The 14,282-nt window shown below is 42.5% G+C and overlaps 1 protein-coding gene across 6 annotated transcripts in view; it reads right to left on the bottom strand.

Annotated features, from left to right (window-relative positions):
* The window catches only part of PRKCA (protein kinase C alpha), a 195,376-nt gene that overhangs the window by 69,591 nt on the left and 111,503 nt on the right, over window positions 1-14,282 (bottom strand). For all 6 annotated transcript variants that reach the window (XR_014508007.1, XR_014508008.1, XR_014508009.1 and 3 more), the window contains exon 4: window positions 4,090-4,201. Coding sequence is in view for 2 of the 6 variants with exons in the window: in XM_083427514.1 (XP_083283640.1) it covers window positions 4,090-4,201 (112 nt within the window). In the remaining 4 variants the exon portion in view is untranslated. The remainder of the gene's footprint in view (window positions 1-4,089; window positions 4,202-14,282) is intronic.

Below are 14,282 nucleotides of genomic sequence, written 5' to 3'. Positions count from 1 at the left end.
ATCAAACATCTGCCAGGAGATCTTAAAAAGGACAGAGAAGATTAGAAAGGGCAGAATATCAAGAGAAATGCAATTGAGAATGTCAAGAACAAGGAAAGAGATGAAGAAAGTGTCTGGAAGAAGAACTATGACTACATGATACATGGAAATATAATTAAGATAATTTATAAGAGTAACTTGCATGTATGGGGGGAAAAACCCTGTATCAGATAGGAACTAGGATAGATAGGAAAGAAAACCATGGCTTCCTAGCAAAGAACAAGACAGTAAGATTTCATTCTTATCCAACATGGCTCGTCTCTCTGACTTGGTGCTGGGGCAGGAAGAGGTTTCTGGTAGAATCCACGGAGGGAAAAACACTCCCTTTTCCTATTACCGGGGCGGGGGGGGGGGGAGTAGGGAGCAGCCAAATATTCACAGAAACCATTTCCATGCGATTTCTTTTTCTTGATTTTTCTTGAGTTGCACTCCTCTTCAGTAGCTTTTAAAATAGTAAGCTCTCACATATGATGAATTATAGCTTACAAGCTATTTGGGGATTCCTTAGAAGTTGGTGTGGGACGCGGGTGGCGCTGTGGGTTAAACCACAGAGCCTAGGACTTGCCGATCAGAAGGTCGGCAGTTCGAATCCCCGCGACGGTGTGAGCTCCCGTTGCTCGGTCCCTGCTCCTGCCAACCTAGCAGTTCGAAAGCACATCATAGTGCAAGTAGATAAATAGGTACCGCTCCGGCGGGAAGGTAAACGGCGTTTCCGTGCGCTGCTCTGGTTTGCCAGAAGTGGCTTAGTCATGCTGGCCACATGACCCGGAAGCTGTACGCCGGCTCCCTCGGCCAATAAAGCGAGATGAGTGCCGCAACCCCAGAGTTGGTCACGACTGGACCTAATGGTCAGGGGTCCCTTTACCTTTACCTTTAGAAGTCAGTATTTACTGAGAACAGTGATAAGACCAGTGTCTGAAGAGGAGTAAGAGGCTCTCATCTAATATATTCCTGTCTGTGAAGACCCTCTCCCCTTTTCTTCTGATATTTGACATTACTATTCATCCATTTTCCACCTTAGAGGTATACACATCACAAAGATCCCTGCACCTCCAGAGATTCATCTCCACCGCTGACAACTCTTCAGACACCATTGCCATGCATGGTGTGGAAATAAGCCCAGGCATATCTGAAACAGGAAGTTCTAATGCAGTGGTACAGAATCTGTGGCCCTCCGAATGTTGCTGGATTCCAATACTCTTCAGTCCCTGCTCTGGTTTACTTCCATATGAAGAAGAGTGAGATGGACTTAAATAGCTTCTCTCAAAGCTGGCTAGTAAGTAAATAAGAAAGAAGGAAGGAAGGAAGGAAGGAAGGAAGGAAGGAAGGAAGGAAGGAAGGAAAGAAAGATCTTGAGGACTTTAAATTACAGTTGGTGTCCTGGTTTGCCACGATGTACACCAGACAACGATGAAGAAGAATACCTGGAGGTGCAGGGATTTTGGTGATGTGTATACATCTAATGCAGAAAATGGGATTAATAGTAATGTCAAATATCAGAAGTAAAGTAGAGGCTCCCAGACAGGAATATATTGGATGAGAGCCTCTGACTCCTCTTCAGACGCTAATCTTATCACTGGTCTCAGTAAATACTGACTTCGAAGGAATCCCCAAATAGCTCGTAAGCCATCATTAGTCATATGTGAGAGCTTACTATTTTTAAAGCTATTGAAGAGGAGTGCAACTCAAAAACAAATGTTTGTGCACTTCCTGGCAACAGCTGCTTTTAGTTTAAAAAAATGTTATAACTAGTCTTGCATCTCCAAAAGGAACAGCAGATTAGCTTGTGCTACAACCTGACATTTCTTGGGAGAAAAACAATGACAAACCTAGACAGCATCTTGAAAAGTAGAGACATCACCTTGCCAACAAAGGTCCGTATAGTAAAAGCTATGGTTTTCCTAGTAGTGATGTATGGAAATGAAAGCTGGACCATCAAGAAGGCTGATCGCCGAAGAATTGATGCTTTTGAATTATGGTGCTGGAGGAGACTCTTGAGAGTCCCATGCACTGCAAGAAGATCAAACCTCTCCATTCTTAAGGAAATCAGCCCTGAGTGCTCACTGGAAGGACAGATCCTGAAGCTGAGGCTCCAATACTTTGGCCATCTCATGAGAAGAGAAGACTCCCTGGAAAAGACCCTGATGTTGGGAAAGATGGAGACACAAGGAGAAGGGGACGACAGAGGACGAGATGGTTGGATAGTGTTCTCGAAGCTACTAGCATGAGTTTGACCAAACTGCGGGAAGCAGTGGAAGACAGGAGTGCCTGGCGTGCTCTGGTCCATGGGGTCACGAAGAGTCGGACACGACTAAATGACTAAACAACAACAACATGGCATGCTACAATAATATTTGAGATCCCCAACTATTAGCCATGCTGATTGGGACTAATGTTAGTTGTGGTCCAACAACATCTGGAGGGCACTGAGTTGGGGAAAGACCATTTTAGATAATGTACAAAGCATTCTAAGAGGTAGAACTAGACTACCATGGCTAATGCCATTCAGACCTTCAATGCCTGGTCCCAATAAGGTGAAATTCCTTTTGAGACCCCCCCCCCCAGACCAATTTGGGGTACAGTTGTGACATTCCTATTCCTATAGTATTAGCCTGATTCTGAACAGTGGAGATGGCTCTAGGAGAACTGGATCCCTACTAGATAAAAGAAACATAGACAAAATGACCAACACCTTGAGCCCTATTTCTGGGAATTTAAATGCTATGAGGAAATGGTGTGCCCATGAGTGTTATCTGCAGTGTTGGGGCTGCAGAGAGCAGGTCAGCATTGCCCTCCGCTTCAAGCTACCACAGTGGTGGAGACAACAAAGGTACATTGGAACTGCAGAATTTCTCTTAGGGGTTCCCCAATCACTGGTGCTTTGGAAGGAGGAGCATCTCTTACATTTATGCCTTTCTCTATGTCTTCATACTGACAGGTATGTGCCTGCATCTGCTGCTTCTTCAGAGTAACTCTTCTTCTGCAATAGTTGTGTTGGGACACTGACTGAAAGCTTCTTTCAAAGGAATGACTTCCCAAGCGCTTGACAAGCCAGGTCCTTTGAAATGCTTGGGCACGACTCCAGTTTTCTTTTGAGCCATGGTTGGTACTACCTCTGGCCCTAGGATCATACAGTGGTGCCTCACAAGACGAAATTAATTCGTTCTGCGAGCTTTTTCGTCTTGTGAATTTTTCGTCTTGCGAAGCACGGTTTCCCATAGGAAATGCATTGACGGTTTCCCATAGGAATGCATTGGCGGTTTTAAGAAAAAGGCGCAAGACGTTTTCGTCTTGTGAAGCAAGCCCATAGGGAAATTCGTCTTGCGAAGCAACTCAAAAAACAAAAAACTCTTTCGTCTTGCGAGTTTTTCGTCTTGCGAGGCATTCGTCTTGCGAGGTACCACTGTACACTTATCTTCTGCATCCAGCCAAAGCCTGGTGCTAGGAACCATTGAGTGAAATAGACTCAAGAATGGTGACTGCTCTGGCAAGAGTTTGCTCTCCCCAGAAGAAACTGAGGTCGAGGCCCAAGTGTTGGGAATGGGTACTGCTCCTCCATTAGAGGGCGTCGCAAACCAGTTCCCACCACCCATCCAAGAAGGGACATGCCGCATGAAACACTGTCCTAGTCTCCACAATCGTGGTTTAAGGAAGACTGAAGTTAGAAGTAAGGAAGACAGCAGAATGGTTGAGCAGACAGTACAGAAAAGAACTATGAAGCCACAAATTGCATTTAATTTTTTTTTAATGCTTGGGTTTTTGACCACAGTGTTCCAACTCAACCGCTGATTGAAAGTAGTAGCTCTTTCTTCCAGTAAGTTTCCATTAAAATGTTGCAATAGCAAAATCCACATTGGAGAAAGCTCCTTTCATATACGGTATTTTGCTAGATGTGCTCAAATATTAATTTGAAATGGACAGTCATGCTTGCAATTAACAGTAACTGAAGCGATATTTTCCTGCCAAGAAGTTGGTCAGTGCCTAATGGTTTCATTCATTTTTTAAAAAAATCTTTCTTAATAGCATGAGGTGGATGGTGTTTTTGCTTACTGTCGCATTTCATCCCTTGGTGTAGAAGTCCATAAAGCAATGACCCGCAGTGGTCGCAAAATGTTGGGCTTCCATACGTGTGGATTTTGAACTTGTGCTTGCTTCTGGGATCCTAAGGAAGAAGGCAGAAATCAGGTGTCAAATAATATTTCAGAAATAAAAGCATATAACTCTTCCCACAGTGCTGAAAAGTTCATTTAAATCTCATCATCATCATCATCATCATATTATTATTATTATTATTATTATTATTAATTTGTACCCCGCCCATCTGGCTGGGTTTCCCCAGCCACTCTGGGCAGCTTCCACAGAGACCAAAAATACAGTAAAATATCACACATTAAAAACTTCCCTGAACAGGGCTGCCTTAAGATGTCTTCTGAATGTCAGGTAGTTGTTTATCGCTTTGACCTCTGATGGGAGGGCGTTCCACAGGGCGGGCGCCACTACCGAGAAGGCCCTCTGCCTGGTTCCCTGTAGCTTTGCTTCTTGCAATGAGGGAACCACCAGAAGGCCCTTGGCGCTGAACGTCAGCATCCGGGCAGAACGATGGGGGTGGAGACGCTCCTTCAGGTATACTGGGCCGAGGCCATTTAGGGCTTTAAAGGTCAACACCAACACTTTGAATTGTGCTCGGAAATGTACTGGGAGCCAGTGTAGGTCTTTCAAGACTGGTGTTATGTGGTCTCGGCGGCTGCCCCCAACTTAGCAATAACCGAAATCTGGTACCTAGGTGGCCACCTGAAATTGAACATTGTGACATTGTGGCACTGTGGCATGTGAGTCCTGCAATGTGGACCTTGGAACCCTCCTTTAACAACTTTTGGTATCATGGTGGAAATAGCCAGAACCACATGGGGAGCCAGTCCCCACTTGTGAGCGTAACTATGCAGAACGGCTCCCATATGGTTCTGCTTCATTCAACCAGCCACCTGTATGTTTGCCTACATGTGTGAACTGTGCTTTACATTTTTTCAAGATGAAAGCTAAGATCCTGCTTTAGATTTTGTGTGTGTGCAAGAGGGAGAAAGAGAGGTATATAGTTATTGCCTCCTTTCTTTTGTTCAGCATTTGAACCAGTCACAGGAAGAGAAACACATTCCAGAACAAGCAGCACAGCTTGGCTCCATCAGCCCTCAACTGCCCTATAGTTGGCAGCAGGAGAGGGAAAGCTAGTGTGGTCCCTCATGGGACAAGACCCCCCCCCCCTTCTAACAGTCTAGGAAGCTGACATATAGCTGACGGACACAGAATAAGAGACATCATGTTCCCTTCCATTAGCTGACCTACAGGAGTGCATCTATACACAGCAGAATCTGTAGCTCAGTGGTAACTTTGTGCATAGAAGGATCCAGCTTCAAATCTCTGGCATCTCCTGCAGTGTCACCTAGCAGGAGATGGAAAAGACTTCGCCCAAGTCCCTGGAGAGAGTCACAGACAAAGAGGACAACACTGGATGAAACAGACAAATATTCTGACCTGGGATAAGGCAGCTTCTTAAAGATACTATAGTAGCCATTTCATCTGCCTTATTTTCTTGTTTTATTATTGTTATTGTTGTTGTTGTTGTTGTTAGCAATATATAAGGATAGAAGAGAACAGAGAGGGAAAGGAAGTGAAATCTAGCAGCTCTCTCTCAGCCAAGGCTGGAAAGAAAAGTTTGAAATCAGGAATGTAGCTCCTAGGCAACAAGATGCATCTCTGTTGGACCATGAATTCATTTGCAAATATTTATATTGAGTTATATTTTAAGTACTATTACAGGATCATAAAGTAGCAGGTTTTGTTCAGCTCTATTTACAAAAGCAGAAGGTCATTTTGCAGGAACAAACAATAAAATGCCCCACGGTGATACAACGCAGGTCCAAATTAAGTATAACAATATAATATGGAGGCAAAAAGAAGGAGGCAAATACAACCTCACATGCATCAGATCTGGAGCATTATTAGGGACAGAGAACTCATTTCTCTACCGTGGGACAGAAACATTTCTGCTGCAGACCAGTGAAGTTCCAGAAGAGCTCCCAAATTTCTTTGCGGCAGCAAAAGAACAGAGAGGTCTCTAGAGGCTTGGACATTAATTTATTGTGCCGAAAGCTCTGGTGCTCAATAATCTACTTAATTTCTTCCGTTGCTTGGAGGCACTCCTGGGTCCAACATTGTCACGGGATCAATTTGTAAACCACTTTGAGGGTTTACAATCGAGCAGTGCTTAAATTTCATGAAATAAATACATACATAAATAAGTGGCCTTGATGGCTAGGAGTGCCTATTTCCAGGTACAGCTGGTCTGCCATCTACAGCCCCTTTTGGATAGAGATAAACTCGTCAATGTACTCAAGGCTCTGGTAACTTCCAGACCAGGTTATTGCAATGCACTCTCCATGAGTTGCCCCTGAAGACAACTTGAAACTGATGATTATTTAGAACTCACATAACCCTTGTTTTACAACAGCTGCACTGGTTGCCTGGCCAATTCAAGGTGCTCACATCACTGCTTAATGGCCTAAATAACTACCTGAAATACCTAAAAGACCATCTCCTTCCCTACAGAATCTCTCAGGTGGCTCCACATCAGAGACTTGGGAGGTGGCAGCCCAGGAGAACGGATTCTCTGTGGCATTCCCTCCCTGCAAGAAGAGAGGCTTATGACACTGCCATCATACAGCTTTCATCATATGCTGAAGGTTGTATCTCTTTAACACTAGGATTTGACACCTGAGATGAATGCTTTTAGAATCCACCTTAAAACTGATTTTAATATTGTGTTTTTGCATTGTTGTAACAACATCAAGATAGATGCAAGATAAATTAGATGTGATATTTAAACCCTTGTCAATTAGCTCCCTGAAGCCAAATTCAATTGCCCAATAAAAAATGCTTCACCTCCTGTCCCCAGACAACTATACTTCAGATTTCTGTGGACAAAAGACCACTTATTCCTTTAAGTCCCATACCACATACAGTCCACACCCCAAAGCTGCCCTATACACATGCAACAATAGTCCCTAGAGAGGGGATATGTTGTATATGTTTTTTCATGCCACTAACGGTACAGATCTTTCAGTGAATGATTCCTTTTCATCTTCAAAACATTAAAGAATATCTAAACTGAGAAGTGTCTAAAATACCTACATGCCCCTCTAGAGGGAGGCAGAACAACATATAGGGAAGTCTAATAAAAACAATTATTTTTTGCATTGGTGTCTGTCCAACTTGTTCTCAACAGGTAGCATCTTCTATCATTTTTCAACATGTGACTTTCATGTAGTTCACCTTTACCCCAAGGGATTCACAAGTTGACTCACAACAATAAAACACGAGGTATGCATGTGGAACCTTTGGTCCACATGGACTCTAATTCCTATCAGTCCTAGTCAAAATTGCCAATGATCAGGGATGATGGGAGCTGTAGTCCACCACCATCTGGAGGGCAGCAGGTTCTCCAACCCTAACCTAAACAAGTGAATAATAAGTGGGTACAAATGATATTTCTTTGAACAAAAATTTCCAAACAGATGTCTGAGGCATATGGCAACCAGCACGTCAGTGCTGAGATCTCTGCACTTATAATGAGGGCAAGCTACACTTCACTATTTTCTCTGGTCCAGAACTTTCTGTAACTGTAATAATGTAAATTTTCATAAGCAACCCTCCAAAAAATCTCCCAGAGGGAACAAAGATAGCACTGACAAATGTAAGGAAGCCACTGAAGCTCATCCAGCAGTGGTCTCCTTGCTAAGGTCTCCCCTTCACTCTCCTCTGAACATCTGGCATCAGGGAAGGACAAGAACTTCACATCTGGAAAAGAGCCAACCAAGGTAGGCTTCTAAATTTCTAATGCAGAATCCTTTCATTAGACCTTCCTTAATAATCCCCGTTCAACCACTGAATCTGGCCAATTGCTTAAAAGGTACAAGAAGGCGTCTCCAAAAAGCATTACAAAATGTCTTGTATTTCTACTCGCTTCTTAACAATTGGCAACGTTCTCCAGAAATGCCCTGGTGGATGCTAGCAATTCCACAGGGTCTAAAGCAATTCCCATGCCCTATCAGGTGAATGGTGAAGTCACCAAGGCCTCATACAATGGGTTTGTTTGCTTTTTGTTTATGTGTCACAGCTACTTATTCATTCCTGAACTAGGAATTGGGTTTAGCCGCCTATGGCTCCTCCTTGATGCACTGGAAATCACCACCATGCAGGGGTGTGGGAAACTGTTGATATGCAAGTGAGAGCAATCTTAGAACGGGTATCAACATGTCTTCAAGGGCTGCCTGGGGCCTAGGCACTTATCAGACTTTCCTCTTGAAGCACAGATATTATGTACATGACCGCAGATTTGACGGTGCACTCAAAGGATGCTTGGCTATCATTTCAATTTGCAGTCGTTTTAGAAATCCGGTATGATACAGCGTTAGACATTTAACAGATTTACATTGAATATTATTTTTCGTTCTAAAGATGGAAAGCTTATAAAAAAGGGAGCGTGACCTGCATTGGTAAAGGAAGTGATTGGCCCATATTCTCAATTTCAAAGAAGTCACAGCGCATACTTCCTTAATTAGGAGAAACTATTTAGCAATAATGATGTTGAAACTTCATGGAAACACACAAAAGGGTATGTGGTAACACATTTCTACCGGTTGTTTTATTTTTTAATTAATTTAATTTTTTAAAGAAGAGTGTCATTACCATATGAAGAGGTGAAAAAGACTGGGGCAGCAGAACGCTAACACAGCAAGTCTCTTCTGCAACACTACTATTACTGAAAGGATTGCTTGCGGCATTTGGGTGCCAGGGTCAAAGCTTATAATAACTTCCTCTCCAGTTATTATTTCCTAAAGCACAGCTTACAAAAATAAAGTAAGAAACCTGTTTCATATTAACTCTACACAGTTGCTATTTAAAAGGTTAGTTTGAACTAAGACCTTAGGTGTATCCTCTCTCTTTTTCTATTGACTTAATCCCTCAGTGTTGATACTTTTCTGGCCAAGGAAAGAGCAGCAGATAAAATGCCAGGGCAGCCTCCTATCAGGAAGCAGAATCACAGCAGATCTCCAGACATTTCCAGAATTGCCTGAAAGTTCTGTGGACAGTGCCAAGATGGCAGATGCTGCCACTGAAAAAAAGTAACTTCTAAAGCTTGACATATGGCTTCTATGACAGTTGCTCAAAAGCATAGATGGAAGAAAGGTAATGTAGACAATCATAGCTTTACCCTTATTAAGGATATAAAAACAGCACACAACTATTTACTGAAAAACTATAGGAAGAAAAATTAATATCTATACAGTGGTACCTCGGGTTAAGTACTTAATTCGTTCTGGAGGTCTCTTCTTAACCTGAAACTGTTCTTAACCTGAAGCACCACTTTAGCTAATGGGGCCTCCTGCTGCCACTGCACCGCCGCTGCACTGTTCTCATCCTGAAGCAAAGTTCTTAACCCGAGGTAATATTTCTGGGTTAGCGGAGTCTGTAACCTGAAGCGTATGTAACCTGAAGCGTATGTAACCCGAGATACCACTGTATATAGATATATATTTGTATTAGATGTAACGTTTTGTTGAAAGCAACACTTTACACTTTAATGAACATGTTGAAGAAAAAACAAAAACAGGAAGTATTTTAGGAACCCTAAAAAATGGGCTCCTTGAGGGCAAGATAATTTAAATGAAAAAGTAAAAAACAACAACATTTTTTTCCCAGTGAGAGAGAAAACAATGACCATATGAAATAAACTTAAAATACCAAGACTAAGTGGTTTTTTGTTTGTTTATCATTTAGTGAGAGGCAAGGGTTGCATTACTGAAAATTATACAGAGGACTAAGTGTATTAGCTTACCCACCTTTGAAACTTGCAAAATTGTATTTACTCTATTCCAGGGCAGCCCAACTTTTCATACCAAGTGTGCTGCAAGAGTACTTCAACACAGAACCCATGGGTCACACACTGCCTTGTCACACAGGGTGGGAGGGTGGGTGTCAAAATTCGACACACACACACACACACACACACCACTACCTTCCCAAAGCCAGGTAAGCAAGGCACTTGGATTTGGAAGGAGGAGCAAAGGCCCTCCCACCTCCTCCCCAAAGCTTGGAGAACACTAACTAGGCTTTGGGAAGGAGGTGGGAGGAATATAGGACCCTGTCAGAGTATTGCACCTCCTTGCCAAAGACCAGCTTTGGGGTAGCAGTGCAAGGGCTGGGAGGCATCAAATGTTGCTGTGGGACACAGATAAAGGCACTGGGGGCCACATGTGGCCCTTGGGCAACACACTGGACAACCTTCCTCTATTGCCACAGATTCTTCACACCAACAGAAGGGTTCGCCCAAGACATTTTGGCACCTGAGGTGAACCACAAAATGGTGGCTGTCCCACCACCACTAGGGAAGAAGGGGTGAGTGAAGATCTACACCCGGGACAAGGGTGTGAGGAAACCAGCAGTGAAATGGAAATACAACCAGCAGAGAGAAGACAACCCAAGGAGGATAATGTTTTACACCCCTCGTAAAAGCTGTGCATACACTTCTCTTCCGCTCTGTTGGTAATCAAGTCCTAAGCGAGGGCCAGCTTCCGTGTGAAAAGACAATGAGCTCAGTTTCCATTTTGCTACCGGAAACCAAATTCTGGCAGTTTAATAAAACAACACAAAACCTAATTCTTACAACCCTGAAGTCTACCCATCTCTGATTTATACAGAGCTTGCCAGCAGTTGGTACAACAGAAACATGCCACTTTCTAATTATCATTAAAAAAACAACAACAACCAACATAATGGCAATTTAATGCACAAATCCAAAATTAAGCAACTCAAAAGCTGGAACTCTACAATGCAGCTACAACTAATACGAACACCTAACATACAATCTATTTCTGAGAAAAATAATACATTCAGTGTTTTCAAGGCTTTTAAAAGCATTGTTTAGGGCACAGTGATTGTTACATACAAACCTCAGCATCAGCATAATTTTATTCATATGCCACCTTTCTACAAAAACAATCAAGCTCAAAGCAGCTTTCAATTGAGAGAAAAGGAATACAAAATCAAAATCAGCCATGGCAGAAACAATTTCATAATTATGCAACAACAACGTAATACCAAATTTAACATACAAAAAACAGCATTTTAGTACTAGAAATTTAATGGGATCATACTAAGAACATTATAATTCCTGACAATAGCAATAATAATAATAACAACAGTAGCAAAAATAACTCTTGTCCTAGAAACATCTTCCCCATGATGTTGTTCCTGAAAATATAGCTTTGATTCCAAGGATACTTTCAAAAACTAAAATGACAGCACTGAAGTTTTGATCTTAGAAGATGATTTAAATACAGCTGATTAATTATCGTGTTTTATTTAACAATTGGTTTTTTTGTTTAGTCTGAGATCTAAAATTGTAGTCTGAATTTATCGTGTTCAGTATTTCGAACACTGTCAGAGATACAGCCTGTCACTTGAGTAATGTTCAGGTTTCAGCCTTCTGACTCTACGGCTGCACAATTCTATGGCACATGATGCTAAACCAAAGATTAGCACTATAAGGGCAACCCTGAGAGAAGCATATGAACTGGAGGAGGATTTTGGCTAAGTTTTGAAGAACCTGGTCATAGATTCTAATAAAGCAATAGATCCTAGTTTAAAAGGAACTATGATTAGTTTAATATTCCAGAGCTTACTTGTTATGAAACTAACCAAAGTCTGCTCTAAACTGAGGACCCTGTTCAAAGATAACACTAAAACCAGTATTTAGTTAAAATGAAACAAACTCTTATGAAGCCTTCCTCTCTGCCACACAGGTGTAGGAGAGGGGAGGCAGAATGTGCAAGCTCAACACTCAGGCTTGTTCCGGCTCATCCACATATCTCTAAGCCATGATTATCTATGGGCATGGCCTTACAATCTGTCTGGATGAGTAGTCATGAGGTCCTCAAAACAGCCCATAACTTAAACAAATGATTCCAAAAAGCTAAAAACACACTCTCATGTCTACAAGACTGGGCAGTTGCCTGTTCTGCATGGGGTTCTATTTCCTATAAAAGAACAGGACTCTTGGGTCCATCTTTGGTATTAGAAACTCAGGTGGCCTTAGCAGTTTAGAAGTGCTTTTTACCACCTACAGCTCACGTGTAAACTATGGCTGTACTTGAACGGAGATAGCTTGGCCATATTGATTCATGGACTAGTACCCTCAACTCTTGATTCCTGCAATGCACGCAATGTGGGATTACCACCTGGTCTGGACACTCCAGCAAAATGTCCCAAGTCAATCACTGAGATCACATGGGACAGGCATTGGCACCCACCGACCAGATGCACAATTTGTATCAATGAGGAATCATGCCTTCCATGTAGTGGGCTCAACCCTATGGAACTTCCTCCCAGCAGAAATCAGTCATTGCAAAGTTTCAGACAACTGGTTAAAATGGTTTCATTCCGGGAGGTTTTCATGCTGCAGCTAGAATGCTGGTGGTGACTAACTTATGGTTACCAGACGTCCCCGTTTCCCAGGGACAGTCCCCAGATTTACAAATCTGCCCCCGGACAAAATCCGTCCCCGGAATGTCCCTGGATTTCATTTAATGTCCCCAAATTTATATTTTAAGTGTTGTAGATTTATTAGTAGAGAATGAATGTTGTGTGATTGGTTCAACGGCACAAGACACATCATATGGGGACTTCTGGCAAGGCAAAATGGCGGGCGCCACGGCAGCAAGCAGCTCCTGAAGCCAGCCAGAGCCAACAGCGCTACCAGGCTGGCTCCGGGCTGCTGAGACTGCCGCTGCTGCTGCCACTGCCAAGGGGGAAACGGGGATGCCGGCACATCAACTGGGGGAACCGCTGACACACACACACCACAACCCAAATTGAGCCAGGAGCGAGAGCACCTGGCCGACTGCCAAGCGACGCTCCGGGGCCAGGAAAACCCTGGAGCCGATGCAGGGAGAAGGAGGAGAGGAGAAAGAAAAGGAAGAGAGAGAAAGAGAAAGGAGAAAAAAGAGGGGAGCCCCAACCTTGCTATGCTGCTGCCGCTGAGGAGGAGAGGTAGGAGAGCATCGGAAGGGCGAGGGCAAGGACATGTGGCTGAGCTTTTTTTAATAATTTTTTTCTTTAAAAAAAAGGGGAGGTTTTCCCGGATTCTTTGAAAGAAATCTGGTAACCTTAGACTAACTACCACAAGGACTTAAAAGCTTGCACTGGCTGCCCATATACTATCAAGCCAAGTTAAAGTTTCTTTTATATTAATTGACAAGGGCCTTAGTGGGTCTCAGCATACATTGAGGGCTGCCTGATACCTTATATCTCTGCTCAATCACAGAGATCTTTGGAACGTGACTGTTTCTAGTTCCCCATGGCCAGTGCTTTTTTCCTGTAAAAAAGTTTAGGGGTGCTCTCATTTTCCTACTCATATTGAAATACTGCCCCTCAATGAGGCCAAACTTAGATTCACAAACTGTTTAGGGGTATGCATCCCCCCGCGTACCCCCAGAATAAAAGCACTGCCCACAGCTCAGACAAATGACTCATGTGCCTCAGAAGCAGTGGTGATCAGTATTACAGGTCCAAGTCTGTAGAACTCCTTTTCAGGCAAGATCACACAGATCAGGAGAACAGCCAGTGCTTGGGGAAGGCTTTGATTTCAGCAGCAATTTTAGGTAACTTTTTCTAACTTCATTGTTAATTTTAATTGATTTTATGTATCCCTCTTGCATCCTTATAGTACACCACAGAAACGACAGTATTAAGTGATATATAAATTATTGAAAGAGTTTTTAATTAATTGCTACTCTGCCTAACTCTGAACATACTCATGACCTAAAATAAGGTCAGTTTTCATGTTATGAAATAAGTTGCTAGTTCTATCCCTTTGTATAAATACTATTAGCAAAAAATAGAAACAACTTTAACCTATAAAGTACAGCTACAGTATAACCATTATGCTATGCAATTTCCTATACAGTATTAATAAACAGCTCTGTTGGTGCTAATTCCTGCTGTACGAAGCCCTTTAGAGGTTGTGACCAGTCTGAAAAGTCATATGGTATCTGCAAGACACCCCCATTTGAAGAACATCATTACTGATTTTGTTATGTAAACTATTCAATTAAAAATTATACATGCAATTTAAAGTAATTGTTTTATACATGTTTTATTATATTGCGAAATCACTCCGAGATGCTTAA

Source organism: Podarcis tiliguerta (assembly GCF_965153285.1).
Source record: "Podarcis tiliguerta genome assembly, chromosome: 2".
Taxonomy (NCBI): domain Eukaryota; kingdom Metazoa; phylum Chordata; class Lepidosauria; order Squamata; family Lacertidae; genus Podarcis; species Podarcis tiliguerta.
Note: the sequence above shows the minus strand (reverse complement) of the source record. Positions and strands in the feature narration are given on the sequence as shown.